Below are 22,230 nucleotides of genomic sequence, written 5' to 3'. Positions count from 1 at the left end.
TTTTCTGTGACTTTTTCAGCATTTCCACTTCCCTATAAATACCATTTCCCAAGATTCCTTCTTAAAAGTTTTGTTATCACCACTGTAGTCATCCTGCTTTCTGTTCACGAGTTTTCCATTTCCTCCCAATTCTAGGGGAACTGAGTAGAATACAGAACTCATAACCAATTTCCATATTCACATCTTTCTTTAGTTCCAAGTGAGAACAACAACCGTCTTCCATAGTTACGCTTCTCAATCACCCTTTGTTTTCAAAGGTGTAAGTTCAGTCTTGTGAATGCATGTTTCTTAAGATCTTCAGATGGTCAAACCCCATTCTGTTGAGTGTCCATGAACGTTCAGAAGAGGAATTTTTGATTTTGGCTTTCACAGAGCATGTGTAGTGACCACAGTACAGAAGCATGTCGTAATAGTGGTTTTGCAAAGCAACTTTCTTACCTTTGACCCATTTCATTTGTAGTCCGTCCTCACTTGGCCCAGTGGTGTGAGATGTTAAGAATGGCTGTGCACGCTGACACCACATAAAGCAACCTTAACATCCAAGGGGGAAAAATGACAGTTGTTCTCTGGCTTTCAACGTGTCTTGTTAAGATACTAAAAACTCTCTTAATGTTAGTTACGAGTACACAAGGAAAATTTTAAAAAACAAATACTGATTTAGTATATTGTCATTTAAAATGTACACATTGAAAATGGAAGTGTTTCAGTTCTTTGTAAAAACTACCAAGAGTATTTTGAACGGGGCCTTCCTCTCCTTATGTAACCTATGATATAAAGTGAATACATTTTCTGTGCTTTGGTGAGTTGTCCTACTCTCTCCTGCATTTGGATCAGCTTCTGGTGCTGTGAACTGTATTGAAGAGTCCCGTCACCACTAGGGTCTTCTGCCTGTGCCATTTCCTTGGGAAATCTTCAACCTTTTTGTCTCAGCCATTTCCCTTTTTAGTGTTGATCCCTCTGGAGTCCCTCTGGCTCAAGAGTGTCCACATTCCCACGATCATTCAGTTGTTTCTTCTCTAACTCTACTTACGTTCTGTTGGAATTTCTCTGTAGCTTTATCATTTTTCATTTGCTCACTTCACTTTCATCTTTGATGGCCAATGGCCTCTTCCAACGGGCTGTTTTCATGAAATGTCATTTGGGTTCATCACTGGAAGATAAGGAGGCATCACAAATACACACTTGGCTGGTGTGTGTGTATGTGTGTGTGTGTGTGTGTGTGTGTGTGCGTGTGTGCACAAGAGCACATGCCCGTGCATGCTAACAGGTGTACAGTGACCAATCACTGACAGACTGAAAGGGACGATGGGACCAGGGATCATGATTCGCACCTGTTACTTATAGGTATCTGTGGACCAATGAGGTAGCTGCAATTTGCTACTACTCGGTCAACGTGCAGTTAGTCAGTCAATATGAGGTGGTAACTGAAATTTGAACCCTTTCATTGGAGGACTGGTGCTGTTGAACTTAACTGTGGAACTAAAATTCGTGCCTGTTGAAACTGTGTGAAGCAGGGACTGTCTGTATAGGCCAATTGGATGCTCAGGGAAGACGGTTGCTGTAACTTACCGCAAAAGCCTGAAGTTTCTCCCACTGGAAGCGAGGTCAGGACTTTTCTAGGAGGGATTAACTTTGAAATCTGCACATCCTTTGTAGGAGCTTGATAAATGGTAGAATTCTTATGTGTTTACCAAATTAAGATATATCAAGATATTCAGTAGGAAAACTTTGGGAAAAGAGAATACATTGAATTTTTTCATTCACTTTTTAAAAATACTCTACATAAACTTGCAGCTACCTACAGAAACCTTCTAAAAGGAAGATTTTCTGTTTTTTAAAGTTAATCTTACAAAGTTACAGAGGCCCTGTTTTGAATATGACAACTAAAATGGATAAAATCAGTTGTTAAGAAACTATTTCTAGGGCCTAAATTATTAACTGACAATTGCAAAATTGTTTACTTGTAAGAAGTATATATTTGCATTATTATGTCTGAGGGAAAATGAAATTTTCCTGCTGAATAATTAGTAAATGGCTATGTATATTATTATATAATATGTAGCCTATATATATTATATATTTATAAGATATATGTATAATATAAATATATTAATAGATACTCTCTTTGGAGATTCTTTAATTGATCTTAACTGAATTTTGAATAAATATGTATGAGAACCTTAGGATGATAGCAATAATGAAGAAATGTCCTCTAGTGAAACATGACCATAATGGTATTTTACTGGTGAGTAATATTTCATAACAAAAGAAAATACTACAACGGTAATATGATTTTTCCCCCTCCTAAGTGAATATTTTATTTTCAGGGCCTTCCTGGGGAAAATGGAGAAAAAGGAAATTCTGTGTTCATTTTAGGTGCCATTAAAGGCATTCCGGTAAGTTTTATGATCATAGTGAGTTTAAAATACTATTTTTCCGCTAAGTAAACCCATCCAGGAAACACATGGACATATCTCTTTTGAAATGTCCCCAAGCACACTGTTTTTAATCATTACCCTGACTCTGTAGATGGCATCATACTTCTTGTGTGAAGACACTTACCTTTAATTGCTCAGGCTATAAAATTCCAGTACCTCCCAATCGTTCTTGCACAGTGCAGCAGAGACACTTATTTCCGGGTTTCTCAATCTTAGCACTGCTGGCATCTGGCGCCACATAACCATTCCTTGTGGGTGTTGACTGCGTGCATTCTAAGATGCTGAACGGCATCTCTGGCCTCTACCCATTAGATGCCAGTAGCATCCCTCCAACTAAATAATATCTCCAGATATTACCAAGTGCGCCCTGGGAGGAAAGGTCACCCTAGTTGAGAAGCACTGATTTATTTGTAGTGAAAATATTGTAATGTTAATACCTGCTATCTGGTATAAAAGGAATCACTGCTCTTGAACTTGAAAATTATGGAAACTTTACAGCACTATCCTTGGTAAATTAAATGCTTTTGTGTTTCCATACACAATGATATACAACCTTTCAGAAATAAACTCTTGAATGACCATCTATATCTCCAATATGAGTACCATGCATGAGTTAAGCAGATCAGTAGACACAAGTCAAGAAGGAAAATACAGTTCATTTCCAAGACATGGTCATTTCTCTTCAGAATATTCTACGACATTTAGGTAAAACTTAAATTTCTTCTATTAGACCCTGAGTTTCATGCCACCCAGGATGGGCAACACCTGAATGCTGATTCCTTTAGTGAGGTCACATTATTCGTTTGTAGCCTCTGAGCCTATACACGGCAACAACTATGCTTTTGTTTATAGCTTAAATGATATGTTAAGAAACTTAGCAGCAAGAGGAGGGTCACTCTAGGCACCAGGAAGGAATAAACTTTTCCTTTCCTACCACTGTGATCTTGAGCATCCCCTCAAACTCTCTGAGCCTCATTTTCCTTTTCTTTGTGAAGGTAAATGAAATTACTGTCTGCCCTGCTGTCTTCTCAGCACTGATGATCTATTGTAATAATTTAAAAAATTGTTTTAATGTTTATAAATTTATAAACATTTTTAATGTTTATAAATTTATAAACATTATAATGCAATGTTTATAAATTTATAAACATTATAATGCAATGTTTATAAATAAACATTTTTAATGTTTATTTATAAACATTTTTAATGTTTATTTATAAACAGAGAGAGAGAGAGAGAGAGCAGGGGAAGGGCAGAGAGAGACAGAGGGAGACACAGAATCCAAAGCAGGCTCCAGGCTCTGCGCTGTCAGCACACACCCCGACGCGGGGCTGGAACCCACGAACTGTGAGATCATGACCCAAGCCGAAGTCGGACTCTTAACCGACTGAGCCTCCCAGGCGCCCCAAAACAATACTTTTAAGATCCCATAGCCACTTCACAGCCATTTGGATGGTTGTTTAAAAAGTAAGAAAAAAAACAAAAAGAAACCCTGAAGTGCCTGGGTGGCTCAGTTGATGAAGCATCCAACCTCGGCTTTGGTCATGAGCTCACAGTTCATGAGTTCAAGCCCCACATCGGGCTCTCTGCTGTCAACGCAGAGCCTGCTTTGGATCCTCTGTCCTCCCCCTCCCCCCCGTCCTTCTCTCACTCTTGAAAATAAATAAAACATTAAAAAAACCCAGAAAATCTTAAGTGTTGACTATTATGGGGAGAAGTGGAACTCTTCTGTATGGCTGGTGGGAATGGAAAATGTGTAGCTGCTCTGGAAAATAGTACGAGGGCTCCTCAAAAAATTGAAATGTAGAATTACCTTGTGATCCAGCAATTGCATTTCCAGGTATATACCCAAGCGAAATGAAAGCAGGGACTCAAACAGATGCTTGTACACCCACCCTAGCAGCATTACTCATGACAGCCAGAAGGTGGAAGCAATCCAATGGCCCATCGTTGGATGGCTGGATAAACGGAATGTGATCTCTACATACAATGCAGTATTATTCAGCCTTAAAAAGGACAGGAATTCTGACACATGCTACAAGGGGGAATGAACCCTGAGGTCATTAGGCTAAGTGAAATAAGCCAGTCATAAAAGGACAAACAATGTATGGTTCCACTTATAGTGAGGTTCCTAGAGTAGTCAGATTCACAGAGACCAAGAGTAGAATGAATGGTGCCTGCCAGGAGCCGGGGGAGGGGAACGTATTGAACGGCTACAGTTTCCATCGGGCAAGACGAAAAGTTCTAGAGACGATTACACAACAGTGTGAATACACCTAATGCCACAGAACTGTACCCTTAAAATTGGCCAAAATGTTAACTGTTATCTTATGTATACTTTATAATATATTTTGCATTAAAAAAGCTATATTCAATAAAATATACTCTTTGCATTTTTAAAGTGTGTAGTCTCAGGGCAGAGCCACTAAGCTGTTGATCCACCAAGAGGCAGGTGTGAGAGAATTTCCACATGAATTCCCTTTCCATCCCGATAGGGTGATAAAAAGGAGCAGGGTGTCCATTATAAGAGGCAAGTTCTGGCAGTTACACCAGAGACTGTTAAACTGTGATGAAATGGGACCATTGAGTTGAGAATTAAGATTGTAAATGGAAAGATGAAAATCTCATCTTGACTCTGTGTCATAATGACTCCAGCAGTCTTTGTCTGGTTTTGGCTGAATCAAAGCACAATTCCAGGCCTGGGAATGGACACAGAAAGTTCCCTGGGTGGAGCCCTCCACGGTTGTCTTGTCCACGCTGAAAAATTGAACAGGCTGCACAGAAAGTCCAAATAATTCCTGTGTGTTCTCCTCCCTTTGCATCACATGTGTTTGGGGAAAATGGTGCCTCTCTTCTAAAGCAATGCATCGTTACTATTGCAGGGTGACAGAGGGGACCCAGGACCTCCTGGCTTGCCGGTAAGTCTCCCCAGCAGGCCGTTTGCTTCTATTGCTTCCCACACTGTTTGTATCCTAGCAGGACCGGCTGCAAAATTTGCAGAACCCACCGGGCAAAATGAGAGCTTTGATCCCCTGTTCAAAAATTATTAAGAATTTCATGGTGGTGACAGCAGAGTGTTATATCAGGCATGTGCCCCTGTGTGACCATGCAGGTCCCAGGCCCGTGAACTAACGGTCCTGGAGTCTCCACAAGCTGCTGCTTACCTTCGTCTTCTGTTTTTTAGTGGTCATTTGGCCTTACTCAGGTGCATACATTCACTTAATAGTTGGTGGAAACGACTTTGCTTTATACCATTCTGCCTGCTGAATCAGTAACTGTGTATTGCATTTAATTTTTTGCCCCATCTTTATCTTCCTGAAGTTTTTTTTTTTAATTTTTCAAAATGTTTTTATTTATTTTTGAGACAGAGAGAGACAGAGCATGAGCAGGGGAGGGGCAGAGAGAGAAGGAGACACAGAATCCGAAACGGGCTCCAGGCTCCGAGCTGTCGGCACATAGCCCGATGTGGGGCTTGAACTCACGGATCGTGAGATCATGACCTAAGCTGAAGTCAGAGGCTTAACCGAGCCACCCAGGCGCCCCTATCTTCCTGAAGTTGTAAATTAATGATTGTATTATTTTTTTGCAGTTAATCAATCAGTGTTCACAAGATTAAGATTGACAGCAATTATGCCTCTGAAGGATTAACCTCTTATTTTGCTTGGCAACTTTCGGCTGTAGACGGGCTTGCTTTCCCACATTACTTTCCTCATAACCCTTCGGGCTCAGTTTGACGTAATCAATGAGATACCTTCATGTTGCCGTTAAAATAAATACCAGTTCATCCTCCTGGAGACAGGGATTTCTTGCATGCTCACAAATAATTTGACATGGGCAGAGTTGGTGGGAGAATAGAGCCTCTCCCCACACTTCTAGGAATGCACAGCTGTAACCCTTCCTTGTGAATTTGTGTGGAATTATGCTATCATGTACATGGTGCAGAAAATTGTGACTGAATCACCTTAATCTTGAATCAGGGGCATTTCTATTCACATTGCTCTGATAGGGTATGTCTTAAAAATATATTAAAGTGGAGCGCCTGGGTGGCACAGTCGGTTAAGCGTCCGACTTCAGCCAGGTCACGATCTCGCGGTCCGGGAGTTCGAGCCCCGCGTCAGGCTCTGGGCTGATGGCTCAGAGCCTGGAGCCTGTTTCCGATTCTGTGTCTCCCTCTCTCTCTGCCCCTCCCCCGTTCATGCTCTGTCTCTCTCTGTCCCAAAAATAAAAATAAGCGTTGAAAAAAAAAGTATAAAAAATATATTAAAGAGTATAAATACAGTCATAGTGTAATATTCATTGTTATTAGCTAATATGAATGTTTTAAAAAGCATCTTGACATATATCAGTTTTATAACATATATAGAATTTAGGAGTAGCTGGTAATAAGTTTTCTTTGTTCTTTACTTTTGCTATTGCAAGATTTATTTATAAACAAGTAGGGGTGCCTGGGTGGCTCAGTCGGTTAAGCCCGACTTCAGCTCAGGTCACGATCTCACGGTCCATGAGTTCGAGCCCCGTGTTGGGCTCTGGGCTGACCGCTCAGAGCCTGGAGCCTGCTTCCGATTCTGTGTCTCCCTCTCTATCTGCCCCTCCCCCATTCATGATCTGTCTCTCTCTGTCTCAAAAATAAATAAACGTTAAAAAAAAATTAAAACTCTAAAAAAAAAATATAAACAAGTAGATTGATCTCTGGGTCTTAATCCTAAATGTAAGAGTTGGTCACACCTGCCAGACTATTGCTGTCATGTAACTCTGTGCCCTTTTTTTTTTTTAACGTTTATTTCTTTTTGGGATAGAGAGAGAGACAGAGACAGAGATAGAGACAGAGCGTGAGCAGGGGAGGGGCAGAGAGAGAGGGAGACACAGAATCCGAAGCAGGCTCCAGGCTCCAGGCTCCAGGCTCCGAGCTGTCAGCACAGAGCCTGATGCGGGGCTCGAGCTCACAAGCCACGAGATCATGACCTGAGCCAAAGTCCGACACTTAACCGACTGAGCCCCCCAGGCGCCCCACTCTGCACCCTTTTAATGGCCTGTCAGCTGCTGTGAAGATGCTCCTGCTATAGGGCAGATGTGTCCGGGACTGTGATTTCTTTGGAGGTTTTTAATCCACCTTGGATTACACGCAGCTCTTACTGTGACCCATGATTTTGAATCTGAGTAACTAATGCACTGATTGTTCTCGTGTTTAGGGATCTAGGGGTGCAAGAGGACCAGCGGGCCCAATGGGACATCCAGGAGAACCTGGGTTACCAGTAAGTACAGCACTGCTCATTCTGGCCCTTAGAAAACCCAGCCTGTATGTTTAAATTAAGCAAAAGCCAAAAAAAAAAAAAAAAAAAAAGAAGCAAATTGAAACCTCGGGGTGGGTAGGCACAGGTGGGTTGTTTGAGAAGTTACCACTTGATGAATCTGCATACGCCACCCCCCCCCACCCACCGCCCACCAAGTATGAGTTTGTCTTGAAGCCTTGAAGCAAGGGTCCTCCAGGGAAACAAGCCATGGGAGGAAACAGCCAGGAGGGGGAGACCAGCAGCATGTTTTAAAGTTCAGGGTTTCCTAAAGAGGATCTTGAGACAACCCAACGCGGACCCGTTGTGATTTCTGTGACTGATACTTGATTTGTGCCTTTTTGCCCTTGATTTAGGGTGCTCCGGGCCATCCTGGGAGACCAGGCTTGAAGGTGGGTGGTCATGAGTAAGATGCTACAAATGGAGACTGTCCGTGTATAATGAGATTAGTGACCACGAGATTTGTCAGAATTATGTCTTTCCCTTATTAGACTTCCCCAAATATTTAATAAACTTCACTTAATTGCTTAACCAGAAATCTTACTTGCTTGTAATTACCTTTTAAATATTCAAAAGCAATTACCTTTTTTTTTTTTTTTCTTTTTTTCCCTTTTCTTTCCCAGGGTAATCCTGGCGTGGGAGTGAAGGGGCAAATGGGAGAACCGGTAAGAATCCCCTATTGCGCGGAGGAGCAGACGTGAAAATGTATGTGCTGCCGGGGCGGCGGGGAAGGGGAGGCTGTTCTGATTGTCACTTCAATCGTGTTCATTATCCGGTTATCGTGTTCACTGCCCAGTTTTATGGCTGAGATACTGTTTTTGCTGAGTTATTATGGCACCAGTACCCTTGACTGTAAAATGACAGTCCTGGGAAAATTTACCACTAAATTCAAGTTAACGTATATGACACATTTTACCCCAGCAAAAAGAGATTGAACATTTCTGATAATTTAGCATATCCAGCATAATGGTTTGTTTAATTACTGTATTGCTTGGCTTAATTTCACAAATTTCCTCAGAATCCTAAACTCTACACATAAATAAAAATATAAACACCCGGAACCAAAAGCATTTAGCGACGCAGTCTCCCACTCTCTCCTGCCTCATACCTCTGCTCACTGTCCCTCACCCCTGCCTCCCTCACATCCACAGTTCTTTCTCCTGAAGCATGAAACTCAGCAAAGATAAGCTTTAGAAAGGTATTTTAAGATGGCAGCTCACCTGGAAACAATCTGAATGTCTAACAGTTGGTAAGTGGCTCGTGCCACAACTGTGGGCAAGTAGATATTGAGCGTCTACTCTGCCAGGCTAAGATCAGTGCTGGATATGGGGATTTTTAGCAAGACCGACTTGATCCCCACTCTCATGGAGTCCCAGTGTGGTTGGGTAAGTTATGGTGCAGGCATTTAGCAAAACGACTCTATTGCCCAAAATACACTGGAAGACTTCATGATGTGCAGACATGCCTATGACATAATGTGGATCAGAAAGTACAGGTTACTAAAGTATAAGGTCAATTAAAACAACACAACAGGGGCACCTGGGTGGCTCAGTCAAGCGTCCGACTTTGGCTCAAGTCATGATCTCACAGTTCGTGGGTTCCAGCCCCGCGTCGGGCTCTGTGCTGACAGTTCGGAGCCTGGAAACTGCTTCGGATTCTTTGTCTCCCTCTCTCTCTGCCCCTCCTGGACTCACACTCTGTGTCTTTCTCTCTCTCTCTGTCTCAAAAATAAATAAACATTGCAAGAATAAGCATGGTTATATTTACCAAAACATGTTACTCCCTTGCTTATGTATTATTTTTGCATTCGTTTAATCATTTATGCACATAACATAAATGCTTCAGAGCAGTGGCTGTAACAACACCATCAAATATTAGGGTACATCAAAAAAAATAAGCCTAGGTCCCTAACCTGGTTCTTCTGTAGTTTCCAGTTATAGGTAGGGATTGAATTATTGGCTCTATTATTTCATTTAAATTGGAAATAGTATTCTTCTTCCCCAAATCCCACTTAACAAAAACATTAATGGCTTAAAAATTATATATTTGAGAATCTTTGTTCCACTCGGTGTAGTAAGTGCTAAGCATTTTATGTGCATTGTCTGTTTAATAAAGTAATAATACTTTGACGTAGACAGTGTTATAACTAATCCCCAGTTCACAGAGAAGGAAGGTGAGATTCAGAGGAATCAAGGAAACAAAGGCTAGGTAGGAGAGATTTTTAAGGAACTTGTCCAAAATGACAGTCAGTATGGGCCTAGTTTGCAAACACAGGTGACCAGCTCTATCATCTGGTCTTAACTATATCTAAGTGCAGAATGAATAGAAATATTCAGATAAGTAAAAAAACCCAATTATCTGCTAATTAAGGGTGAGAATTTTTGGTTGTATCATGGCAAACCCAGTTCAGGGGACATTTTATTCCCAAGAGAATAACATTTCTAATGACATAAATGACAACTTTTGGTTAACTATTCTATACAGAGAGCTTAAACATATCGAAAACAAATTAGAAATAGCCTCAATCTAACTAGAGTAGGATGGCTTAATAAATGATAGTATAGTCTTACCGTAGATTATTGTGTACACACTAAAAATCAGGTTTTTGAAGAATTTGTAGTATAATTGGAAAATGTGCAAAAAATATTATTATAAAAGAAAAATACAAAACTCTTTTAAAACTTGAAACTGTAACAAAATATAAACCATTGTGTGTATTTTAAATTATGTTTATATATTCTGTATAGCATTCTGATTATCTTTTAAATTGTATTTAACACATCATTTGATCACCTACATGTGAGTACATAGGTACATTATCCAAGGTATGTGTACAGATACAGACTCATAAGCACACACACCACAAAGAACTATACCAAAGTTTTCATAGAGATCTCTGATGATAGGATTATGAATCGCTTATATTTTTAAATTTATCTTTTTTAATTTTAATTTTAATTTTAAGTTTTCTTTTTATTTTAAGTAGGCTCCATGCCTAGCATGGAGCCCAATGTAGGGCTTGAACTCACGAACCTGAGATCAAGACCTGGGCTGAGATCGAGAGTTGGACGCTCAGTTGACTGAGCCCCCCCAGGTGCCCCTAGTTTGTTTTTGTTTTTGTTTCTGTTTCTGTTTTTTAATTTTATTTCTAACGATCAGTATTATTACTGGTGAAAAACAATAAATACTTTAAGTTGCATGATGTATTTGCCATGATTTTTGTTTTAAACTCATGACACACGGGACTGTATGCATTATATGACAATACATGGGTGAAATTCTTCTTTGTTTCAAATTATATTTCAAAATAAAGTTAATATGAAATTCCTATTATCTTCCTTTTTTTTTAAGGGTGAAGTTGGCCAGCAAGGTTCTCCTGGACCCACCTTATTGGTACAGCCACCTGATTCTTGTCTGTATAAAGGAGAAAAGGTAATTCCCAATCCATATGTTGCCTTGATAAAGTAGTCACAGCCAGCATTTTCTGAACATGTACCTATGCCAACAAAGTGCTGAGTGCCTCCAGGAATCAGGGCATCAATCCCAGAGCAACCTTAGCAGATGAGTACTGTCATTAGCCCCATTGTACAGACTTGGAAAATGAGGCTTGGGAAAGTTACCCATGTTCTCAAGTTTATTCAATTGCTGCATCACAGACCTAGTGTGGGCTGCTAAATTGTGACATGTCCTCCAGAATATAGTGCCCCATTGATACTGTCTTTGGTATATGGGCCGAAGGGGCCACTGGAAGTCCAGTTGTCCTTGAGATGTTACATATGGGCTTGACGTTTTGATCATTGAGAAGGTAACAGGTATGTAGAAGTGGACACGTAATAGAAGTTTGGCAAACATCACTTCCCCTGTCAGCCTGCGATACTTACTGATGTTACACTCGCCACACCCAGATTCTGTTGTCAGTTTTCAATTACTGGGTTAACTTTCACTAACTTGCTCAAAATGAGCCACTCCTCTCAATGGCTCCACTCCCAGCTTGCACCTGCTGCTCTGGTTCCATGGTGGTCACGTCCCCTGTGCCCCACGACACGACACCTCTCACACAGAGCTGGTCTGAATAGTCGGGTTTAGGAACGCTCCTGGACCTTAATTGCTATTGAGCAACAGTTGAAGAATAATCCTTTATTTTGAAAATTAGTAAAATGATTGTTGAAAGGGGTAAGTTCTGAAAAAGATGGAATTCAGTATGTTAAATAATAAGTAAGAACAAACCAGATAAATATTCATTGTGATTTTTAGGGCATAAAAGGAATGCCTGGTGTAACTGGACCTCCAGGACCACCGGGACCCAAGGTAATTTATTGAAATACCTTTTTTTTTATTTGTATGGTATGCTATATTCATGAAAAACAATGTTTTGCATGGATCTTTATCATTGCTTTAAATGCTAATGTATGTTAATAGAAGTTTTCACTATTTTATCATAATCCCGTGGGGCATCTATTCTAAAGTACTTGTTTCCTTTAAGCTGCCAGCAGTAATTTTTAAATCTCATTTTGTTTCTGAATGTCATGTTGCTGAGATATTGCTGCTTGAATGCCTCTGAATGTTGTCATCTCTTTAAGGGAAAACCTGGATTTGGGGCCAAAGGAGAGAAGGGTGTTCCTGGGTTCTCAGGACCGCGGGTAAGGCTGGTTCATGCCATCCCTGCTGCCCCTAATGTCAGCGAGTTGGCTTTCTCTCTCCTATTTTTACAAAACTAGATCAGCATTTCTAAGAACTCAAAGTGGAGGTTTTCTCAAACAGGAACAATATATTTTGGATACAAATGGTGTAATAGCGACATGTTCAACAAAACGTCCCTTCTGTTGGCATCATTTAGATAAACCAGGTGGGCAGAAGGTAGAATTGGTGGGTAGGAACAGGATTGTGGCATTTCCTGCGTGGTTCAGTGTCGGTGCAGTAGCAGCTTGGAATCGTTCATTTAAGCCTATTTGACAAAAGAGGGTACTGATCTATGGGCAGTAGCTACAAAAAAATACAGCATCAGGCCTCAAACATGCCACCAATGGGATGGATCATCACTGATAGAGTCACTATAGAGGCCAGACCCCCTATGGGCAGGGGCATTGAGTTTATCTGGCTCCAGATTCCGTAGTTAAGGGGCAACGCTGGCTTCCATGATAATTTTTATTGCTGATAATGCACAGAGTACCTATTAATCTCCAGACAAATTATATTGCAACGATTCCAAAAATATTTAGCCCAGTGCAATCATTAGACTAAGTGAGTGAAGACACAAGAACAACAACAACAAAAGTATGTTCTTAATTTAAAACACTGGCAAGGACATGCATTTTTAAAGTAAACAAAAAATAAGTTAAAATAGCTGATGTTATAAAGAAGCAGTCCGTTTTATACATATTTCCTTTTATTCAGCTGCCTTTAGAGCCAAGATTCAATATCCAGAAGGCGGTTTCCTAAGGTGAAAAATAATGCATTGAACTGGTTTGAGCACTTTGATTTAATTCTGCTTGTGTTGATTTTTGTGAATTTATTAGGGTGATCCTGGTTCCTATGGATTGCCAGGCTTTCCAGGATTAAAGGTAAATGTACACGATTATAAAGATGATAAGTATATTTTCATTCATAAGTACAATTCAGTGTCATTCAGAAATCGTTCTAGGGCATGCAAGTATGCACACAGTAACTGGAAAAGGAGACACGTTTATTTTATGAATTGCATGATCTAGCTGTAAGTGCAAAAAAACTAACACACAAAACTGTCTGAAGCAATCCAAAAATAGTGTTAAGACTTTGCACAGAATCTCAGTGAGCGTGTGTCGTTCAAATTAAACAGTTTGTGAGACAGTTTGTCACCCAGTCACATTTTTTCTTAAAAAGGAATGTTTGTGTTTCTTTGTAGGGGGAACCAGGACTGTTTGGAGATCCTGGATCATTTGGATTTCTTGGCCCAAAGGTAAAAAAATAAAAGGCTTATTTGAGTATAGCCTGATAAAATTCTATATCCCTTATGTTAACTAATTTATTTTTAAAAATATTTGAAAGAATCCTTGAGAAACGGAAGTTTGGAAAGCAACAGAGTTAATTTTGTACATATTATCTCAATGCGTGTTGTAAATGTTTATATTTTACATTTGAGAAATCAACCTTTTGAACGTGAATAATAATGAAAGCTTCAAAAATTCCATGGGGATCAGCTAGTATCCCAATTAAAATCAGAGGAAGTTGTGGAGAGCTCTCTGTGGGGCCACCTAAATAAGACCACCTAAAATAAGGTATAGATTCAGATTTTGTAGATGAATAGACTATTTATACCAGACTGCCAAGTTCAACGTGAATGCTCATAGTATTTCTAAGAAACTTCCTGGTTTCAGAAGTATCTAGTTTATGGGCATGAAAAAACTTTTTGAAGTTTTTTTTTTTTTTTCTTTCGTGAGAATTTTGCCAGGTGATCCTTTACTTCTGCTTGCAGGTGGAGGTCGGATGCTTTTGTTATTCCCCGATCTCTATGAACCATTCTTTTTTCTGGTCAGCCTATAATCTTTATTTCTCAAATGAATGCACCCTTGGTCCTTCTAATATTTAATTACAGGCAACATGAGAAAAATATTAATATTTCTAAGAAAAGTATCTGAATGAATGATTTCAGGGGGACCCTGGAGATCGCGGGTACCCAGGACCACCGGGTGTTTTGGTAACTCCATCTCTTCCGCTCAAAGGTTTGTGTCTAGCTTGGTTCCGCCATAAATTATTAGGAAATGGGACTTGGGTGGCCCTGACGGAAGAGTCTGGCCCAGTATTTGTGTATTTTGCATGCTTGGAATGCTAAATACCTTGATTTTAGCAAGAATATGTAATTTACAAGTGCAGGTCGATAAGTGCATCTGGACCATCTCTGTTGGCATAAGACTCCAAATATTATTTTTTTTAGCATGTAAGCTGTATGCAGAGATTTTTGTTATGTCACCCTTCTAATTTTAATTGCTAAAAAATGTTTCCAAACCGTCTAAGACCTACCAAGATGCTGCCTCCAAGAAAGTGACCCAAGTCAGTGTGAAAGACAGTGCTGCTCAAGGTTCATGTGTCTGCAGAGAAGGGATCTAAGATTCTGCAGTTTTAAAAAAAGTTTATTTATTTATTTTGAGAGACAGAGAGCTTGAGCACAAGCGCGAGTGGGGGAGGGGCAGAGAGAGATGGAGGGAGAGAATCCCAAGCAGGCTGACACGATCAGCATGGAGCCCAAAGCAGGGCTCGATCTCATGAATGGTGAGATCATGACCTGAACCAAAATCAAGAGTCGGATGTTCAACCGACTGAGCCCCTCAAGCGCCCCTTAAGATCCTGCATTTCTGGGGCGCCTGGGTGGCGCAGTCGGTTAAGCGTCCGACTTCAGCCAGGTCACGATCTCGCGGTCCGGGAGTTCGAGCCCCGCGTCAGGCTCTGGGCTGATGGCTCGGAGCCTGGAGCCTGTTTCCGATTCTGTGTCTCCCTCTCTCTCTGCCCCTCCCCCGTTCATGCTCTGTCTCTCTCTGTCCCAAAAATAAATAAACGTTGAAAAAAAAAAATTAAAAAAAAAAAAAAAGATCCTGCATTTCTAACTGTGGCGAGAAACTGCAAGAACAATCTCTTAGTTGTACTCAACCAAGCCTCACAAGAAGTAATTGTGTGTGAATTTTAAGATGTATATATACGTTTATTACACTGACACGGGTTGTTGTTTTGGGCAGGCCCTCCAGGGGATCCGGGGCGCCCTGGCCGCTATGGAGAAACGGGGTCTGTTGGACCGCCTGGTCCCCCTGGTCCCTCAGGACCACCAGGGGAAACCTGTGCAGGTAGAAATCCACTGGCCTCTGTGCCAGATTTCCTACATCTTCCTCCTCCCTGGAAGTTCTCAACTCTAGCTGATACTGATGTCAACTAGGAGCGTTTCAACTGGTGGCGTACCCCACCCAGATCAAGAATGTTGGGCATTCTGGAGCATGGACCTAGACATCTGCTGCTACCAAAGCGCCTCTTACTTCTATGTGTACAGCACGGCTTAAGAACCACTGAACTCAAGCCAATTAATGGCTTACTTGGAAGAAATCCAGATCCCTCAGCTGTACCTCGGAAATACTGAGTCAGCATCTTGGGGGTGTGGTGAGGAATCTGTGGGTATAAGAGGCAAGTTGTCAGAGGCAGATAAGATTTGGAAACTGGTGCCAGGCTCAGAGTGTTTTTTCAGGTCTTTCCATCCTCTTGGAAAGGCTCTCCCTGTTGACATCTATTCGTGAAAATTGAGTTCCTCTTCATGAAAGATGGAAACACAAATTATGAATTAAAAGATAAAACTGTGATTCAGCCTTCATTTAAAAAACAAAACCAAAACAACAGTCCTCACCTCCCCCCAAAATCAGTAACCCCTCCAAAACAAAACAAAAGAAAACAAAACCTTATAGCTCATGGTAATCCAGTTGCAGAAGTGCCTGGGAAAGAATCCTATTGATATAGGACTTTGAACTCCTTCAAGTGCTGTGCTGGTTAATATTCCCAAGTAAGATTAGGAATAGAAGTGTAGAGGAGATTTGCATTCTGGGAACTCAGGAGAACTCATTAAATGTACGAGGAGAAAGTCTTGAATAGACGTAATTTTATCCAGTCCGTGTCTCTTGTTCTATTTACTGAGGAGTGAAAAATTTCCTGACATTCATCTGTTAACTACAAAGTTCTTTAATTTTCTATGAATCTAGCTTCCGCTTTGTAGGATCTGATAACTGACCACAAAGGTGGCAAAGTTTAGTTTATTTAATCTGTAGATACCGTAGCCTTGGCTTCATTGACCCAGGGCTATCTAAGTTGTGTAGACAGTACTCAGTTGGTCAGGAATCATTAGCCTCTGGTATTAGATTTCTTCTTTTGGGCATATTTATAATAAAATAGTGGCTCTAGCAGATTGAAATCAAAACCCAGTGGGAGTAAGCAACACATATCTCTAGCAGATTGAAAGCTGAATATAACAGAAAGCCTCTTAATTCCACAAGGTTTTTTTTTTTAAAGAATTAACCCAATGGCTTTCAAGTCTTGACTGCAATCTATTATAAAAAATATATTTAGTATTACATTGCATTTGCATTACATTGCACACATATGTGTATCCACATATACATATGATTGAAACACAAATTTCATAAAAGAATACCTTTTGGGGTATGATGTATTCTATTTTCTATGCCACTCTTTTGTTTTAAAAAAAATTTTTAATGCTGGCCACAACTGAATTGATTTCGTGGGTGCTCAAGGTGCTATATTCCATACACCGTAGCCCATTTTCCCTGTTGGAAAGTGGTCGAGCATTTTCCATAGACTGGGGCAAGACACCAGGTAGCATCCAGGTGCATCCAGTGACTGTGGAGGTTTGGAGACAAGTCTTAGGAATGACATGAAGACAAGCTGACAGCCAAGTCAACAGGAACACCTTTCATTTAAGCACACCAATATTCATAGCCTTTGCTATGCTTATTTTACAATCATCTAAAATATTTACCATGAGATAAGTAGGGTTTTGGAGTCAGATACCTGTGACTGAATCCCAGCCGTGCCACTCAGTGTAGTATGCTGAACTAGTTACGTGTTTACACTATGGACTAAAAACATTCCAGGCTCTACCACATACAAGTGGTGTGGTCTTAAGCATTTACGAAACCTCTCTGTGCCTCAGTTTTCTCCTCTTTAGAGTGCAGTTCTTGTTAGGGTTGAAGGAAGCAATATGTAAACAGTTCTTAGAATGCCGTTAGCCATGTTATTTATTATTGGTCTAAATTTCTGTGCCTTCTCTATAAGGTACAAACTTTGCAAGATTGTTTCAAGAGTAAGGCTAATGTTTGAAAATACATGCAAAGCCCCAGCATATATGCACACTGTAATGAATGCCATTAATTTAGTTAGCATGCTACTTACTGATTACTGACAGGGTTTCTGTTGTCTATTGCTGAATGAATTACCCAAAACCTAGTGGCTTAAAACACCAATCATCATATTACCCCTCACTGTGGTTCAAGAATTCAGGAAGGGCTAAGCTGAGCAATTCTAGATTGGGATGTTCATCACCCTTATGTGGCTGCAACAGACACATGAGGACTGGCTGGGCATCTCTGTCCTCTTTCTTTTGTTTAGTCTCATGGCCTCTCTGTCTGGCTCTGTACTTATTTAGGCTTCCGTAGAGCATGGTGGCTTCAGAGCAGTGATATTGCTTCTATGGTGGCTCCATATCCCAAGCATTTCAGCTCACAAGGCAGAAGCTGAATCATCTTTAATGACGTAGCCATCGTCTTTGTACATTGCATCACTCCTGCTGTACTTTGTTAGTCCAAACAATCACAAAATCCCATCACATTCAAGGAGAGGGGAACAAGAGTGTGAGGGATGAGAGCTACCATGGCAGCCATCTTTGGAAACTATAATCTTCCACAGAGAGATTCATGCTCAGAAAGAAGATGCTTCTCACAGGAAGGCTTCCTGCTGTCTTTAGCCAAAGCCCCCAGTAAGAGGGTCAGATGTCACAAGAAAGCAGGATTTAGCTTTTACTCACTTTGACCCCTGAACACACCGAACATTTCAACATTCATGGAGCGTGTGTAATTACGTGTGGCTGGAGAGAGAGAGATCAGGTTCTAATACAGCACCTCTATGCCTCTCCCCAACCTACCTTGCTATGAAAGGTATGGTATTCTATATCTTACGGAGATGATATGTGAGTCCATATTTTTATTTGCTACATGTGCTAATATGTTCATCCAGATTATTTTTAACCAATATCAAAGTGGAAAGATTGAAAAAATAATAATTTTAATTAAACAATATGTGTTTTTTCCTCCAATAACCCTAAATAATAGGGAAAAAGTAAGAAAATCCGATTCCTCAAAATTTCCACTTGTGGGCTTATTTCAAAGAAGGTGAGGTATTCTTATGGCTGGGAAATCAAGTTAATTTTGAAATACATTTTTTTCCTTTAAAAATTTTTACAGTCTAAGGAAGAATGTACGGATTTTGATTTCTTCTTAAAAAAAAAAAGTTTGTTTACTCTGAGAGATACATGTGGTTTTCATTCTCAATTTCTCTTGGAGGCATGATGGGACCCCCTGGGCCAGGGGGGTTTCCTGGTCATCCTGGATTTCCAGGGGCAGCCGGTATCCCCGGGAGAGCTGATTCCACTCCAGGGAAACCAGGGAGCCCGGGACCACCTGGGTTGCCTGGAGCTCCAGGACTGCAGGGCCCTCCAGGATCAGATGGTAAAGTGCTCCTCATTCACGTTCACTGGCATTTATGTTGCATGTGATATCTGCAGTGTCATTCCGAAAATGTGACTTTCTAAATATTTTTTAACATTATCCATTATGTCATGAGCCAAGTTAGTATTATTAATAATACAAAAAAGTAGACTGATGTTGGAGATCACATCAGCTAAAGCATATGGTTGAGGATTTAAGTGTGAATGATAGAGTTTTGTAAATTACTACAATTTCTATTTTTTCAATGTCGTTTTAATTTTTATCAGAGTTATATAAATAGAGGTGGTGTAAGAGACAGTTCTATGAAGCCTGTTGTGAAGAATTGCCATCCTAGCCAACCCCTTCTTCTGTTCCTTCCTCCCCAGGGGCAATTATCTTCGCACAAGTCATTGGAATCTTTTTTTATTTGCCTTTCTAGTGTCCTTAAATGTGCTTGTATTTCTTTCTTTCTTTCTTTCTTTCTTTCTTTCTTTCTTTCTTTCTTTCTTTCTTTCTTTCTTTCTTTCTTTGATGTTTATTTTTTTGGGGAGATGAGGGGCAAAGAGAGAGGGAGACACAGAATCTGAATCAGGCTCCAGGCTTCCACCTATCAGTACAGAGCCCAAGGGCGGATCGTGACCGGAGCCATAGTGGAGGCTTAACTGGCTGAACCACCCAGGCACCACCTTGTATTGCAATTTCTTGATTCTTGACTTTGAGACTTATCTTTTCACTTCCTTCCATAGAAGATGAAATTGGCTCTCGTTCAGTCCCTCCCCACCACACATATGCACATTTTCTACTCCCAAAGCCTATTCAACGTAGTTATTCTCTTAGTTTTGACTACATAAAAGTATTCAGTATTTACACTGAATGGTTACATAAATGCTGTTCACCAGGTCTGCCATCCAATAATGTATGTTATTACTTTTCTAGTGTACCATTTTGTTAAGAGTAGTCTTGGTTTTTTTGTGTGTGTTTGCTTGCTTTTCAATATGCCTACTGTGAATTTAACCTCAAACCATCTAGAATTGTATAAATTTCCATTCTAACTCATGAAATATTTTATCAGTATTATCTCTTTGAATAAATCTCTCCTGGAGCTTTTTAACCTGTTCAAATTAGGTCAGGTTGCAATTTTAAGCCATCTCAGACACTGTCTCGAAATCTTCCTTTACCAGGAATTCTTTTTCTCTTTGTCTGTGTCTCTTTATGTTTCTCTCTGTCTCTGTTTCTCCCTCTCTCTGGGTCCCCTTGTTACCTACAACTCACATATTTCTATCATACTTCTATCTCATATATCCATCATCATACGTCCTGAAAAAAGTATACTTTATCTGTCTGAAAATGCCTTTATTCTGCTGTGGAATTTGGTTGATAATTTGGCTGAATATAAAATTCTAGATTGGAAATACATTTTTCTAGGCATTGTCCATTGTTTTCTAGAGTTGAAGTCCAATGACATTTAGATTCTTGATCCTTTGTTTGAAATCTGTTTTCTGCTCTGAAATCTTACAGAATTTTTCTTTTTTCTCCAATGACCTTCAATTTCACAACGACTTGCCTCTGTGTGGGCACATCTGCATTCATTCGTAGGCGCTCAGTGAGCAAGTTCTAGCCAACACAGATCCTCCATTTCTGGAAAAATTTCTTGAAGTGTTTCCCTGAAGATACTTTCTCCTCCATTTCCCCCCTGTTTTCTCCTTCTGAATTCTACATATTTGCCTATTAGTGAATCCACCATATATGTTTCTTTATTACTTTTCACCTTCTTATTTTTCTGTAACACTTTCTCGTAGACTCCCTCAACTCAGCTTTACATCTCTGCTCCAGAATTTTTCAGTTTCTACTTTCATAGTAATTTTCCTTTCGTTTCTAAGGATTTTGTTGTTGCTATTGTTCTGTTTTAATGTTTTTTTAAAAAGTTTTTTAGGTTTATTTATTTTGAGAAAGAGAGTGAGTAGGGGAGGGCAGAGAGAGAGGGAGACAGAATCCCAAGTAGGTTCCATGCTGTCAGCACAGAGCCTGGTGTGGGGCTCAAACTCATGAAGTCATGAGACCATGACCTGGGCAGAAGAAACCAAGAGCTGGATGCTTAACCAACGGAGCCACCCAGGAAGCCCCTCAATGTTTTCTTTTGTAGCAATCTGTTCATGTTTTAGAGGTGAAATGCTTTCCTTCATCTACTTTTTAAATCATATACTTTATTTCAAAGTTTTCTTCTTGCTACGTTGTCTCTTTCCTCCAATTCTGAGGGGCCATAGTTGCTGCTGTAATTCTTGAGAAGGGGATCTTATGATTAAATTGTTTCTTTAACCAGTCCTCCTGTTTGGGGCATTGTCATTCTACTTCAAGGTACCAATTCCTGAACTTTGGGAGAGATTTCTCATGTAAATTGTGTTCTTTGTTCCCTTTCCCCACTGCCTGCTTAGAATTCAGCTTTTCAGGGTCTGCTAGGTTCTTTTACACTTTTTGCTTTGTTTCCTTACCTCCCCCCCCCCCTTTTTTTGTCTTGTGAGCTTACACCTTTTTATAATATTATTTTACTGTTTGCTGTTTTACTGGGATTCAGGGAGAATAAAGAACTTATTGTTTATGTTTTATCTGTCACACTTAATCGAATATCTCTGAATTTTTGCTTTTATGAGCTTTCTTAATTTGTTAATTATTCATAATGGAAGGGGAAAAGGATGTTTGCTGCACAGTTATTTTTGTTTGTTTGTTGTTTATCTATTGTCTTTGTTTTTTTGTCCACCTTTCTCTACAACCCACTAAGTTGGGGTTGAGATTAGGATGGCTTTATCAATGGTTGTGGGAGCAGAAGCATGCCGTGAGAATTGTATGGTCTATTTGTTTATATATTCTTATGTTAGAGAGAAAGAAATTTGGAAAATGAATGGAAGAAAGTGGGCTTCAGGGGAAAATAAGAGTGCAAGAGACATTTGCACTTGTTCTTTGGAAGACATTCACAAAAACTGAGCGCTTCTCTTATGCCCCGTCCCCCTTTCCCACTGTAAAGTTATATATTGTAGTGTCGGGCACCCTGGACCACAAGGAATAAAAGGCAAAGCAGGTCCTCCAGGAAGAAGAGGCTCGAAAGGAGAAAAAGGCAAGTATGCAGCAAAGGTAGGATTTCCTGAAGACAATAGCCTATTGGGGGGGGGGGGGTTGGAGGCATTTATGAAGTGGGCAATGGAACATTTCACTTCGATGCGATACGCACCTTAGTTACCCCCTTGAGTGCCCCTTTTCATCACGTGCTTATGATGTGGTTAGAAC

The 22,230-nt window shown here is 40.2% G+C and overlaps 1 protein-coding gene across 4 annotated transcripts in view; it reads left to right on the top strand.

The window, feature by feature from the left end:
* The window catches only part of COL4A4 (collagen type IV alpha 4 chain), a 135,198-nt gene that overhangs the window by 48,720 nt on the left and 64,248 nt on the right, over positions 1-22,230 (top strand). For all 4 annotated transcript variants that reach the window (XM_043578010.1, XM_043578009.1, XM_043578011.1 and 1 more), the window contains 14 exons: positions 2,328-2,396; positions 5,321-5,356; positions 7,628-7,690; positions 8,083-8,118; positions 8,350-8,391; positions 11,078-11,158; positions 11,981-12,034; positions 12,307-12,366; positions 13,243-13,287; positions 13,608-13,661; positions 14,355-14,424; positions 15,433-15,537; positions 18,808-18,972; positions 21,971-22,060. In XM_043578010.1, the coding sequence (XP_043433945.1) occupies positions 2,328-2,396; positions 5,321-5,356; positions 7,628-7,690; positions 8,083-8,118; positions 8,350-8,391; positions 11,078-11,158; positions 11,981-12,034; positions 12,307-12,366; positions 13,243-13,287; positions 13,608-13,661; positions 14,355-14,424; positions 15,433-15,537; positions 18,808-18,972; positions 21,971-22,060 (970 nt within the window). The remainder of the gene's footprint in view (positions 1-2,327; positions 2,397-5,320; positions 5,357-7,627; positions 7,691-8,082; positions 8,119-8,349; positions 8,392-11,077; positions 11,159-11,980; positions 12,035-12,306; positions 12,367-13,242; positions 13,288-13,607; positions 13,662-14,354; positions 14,425-15,432; positions 15,538-18,807; positions 18,973-21,970; positions 22,061-22,230) is intronic.

The sequence above is a fragment of the Prionailurus bengalensis genome, chromosome C1 (assembly GCF_016509475.1).
Source record: "Prionailurus bengalensis isolate Pbe53 chromosome C1, Fcat_Pben_1.1_paternal_pri, whole genome shotgun sequence".
Lineage (NCBI taxonomy): Eukaryota > Metazoa > Chordata > Mammalia > Carnivora > Felidae > Prionailurus > Prionailurus bengalensis.
Note: the sequence above shows the minus strand (reverse complement) of the source record. Positions and strands in the feature narration are given on the sequence as shown.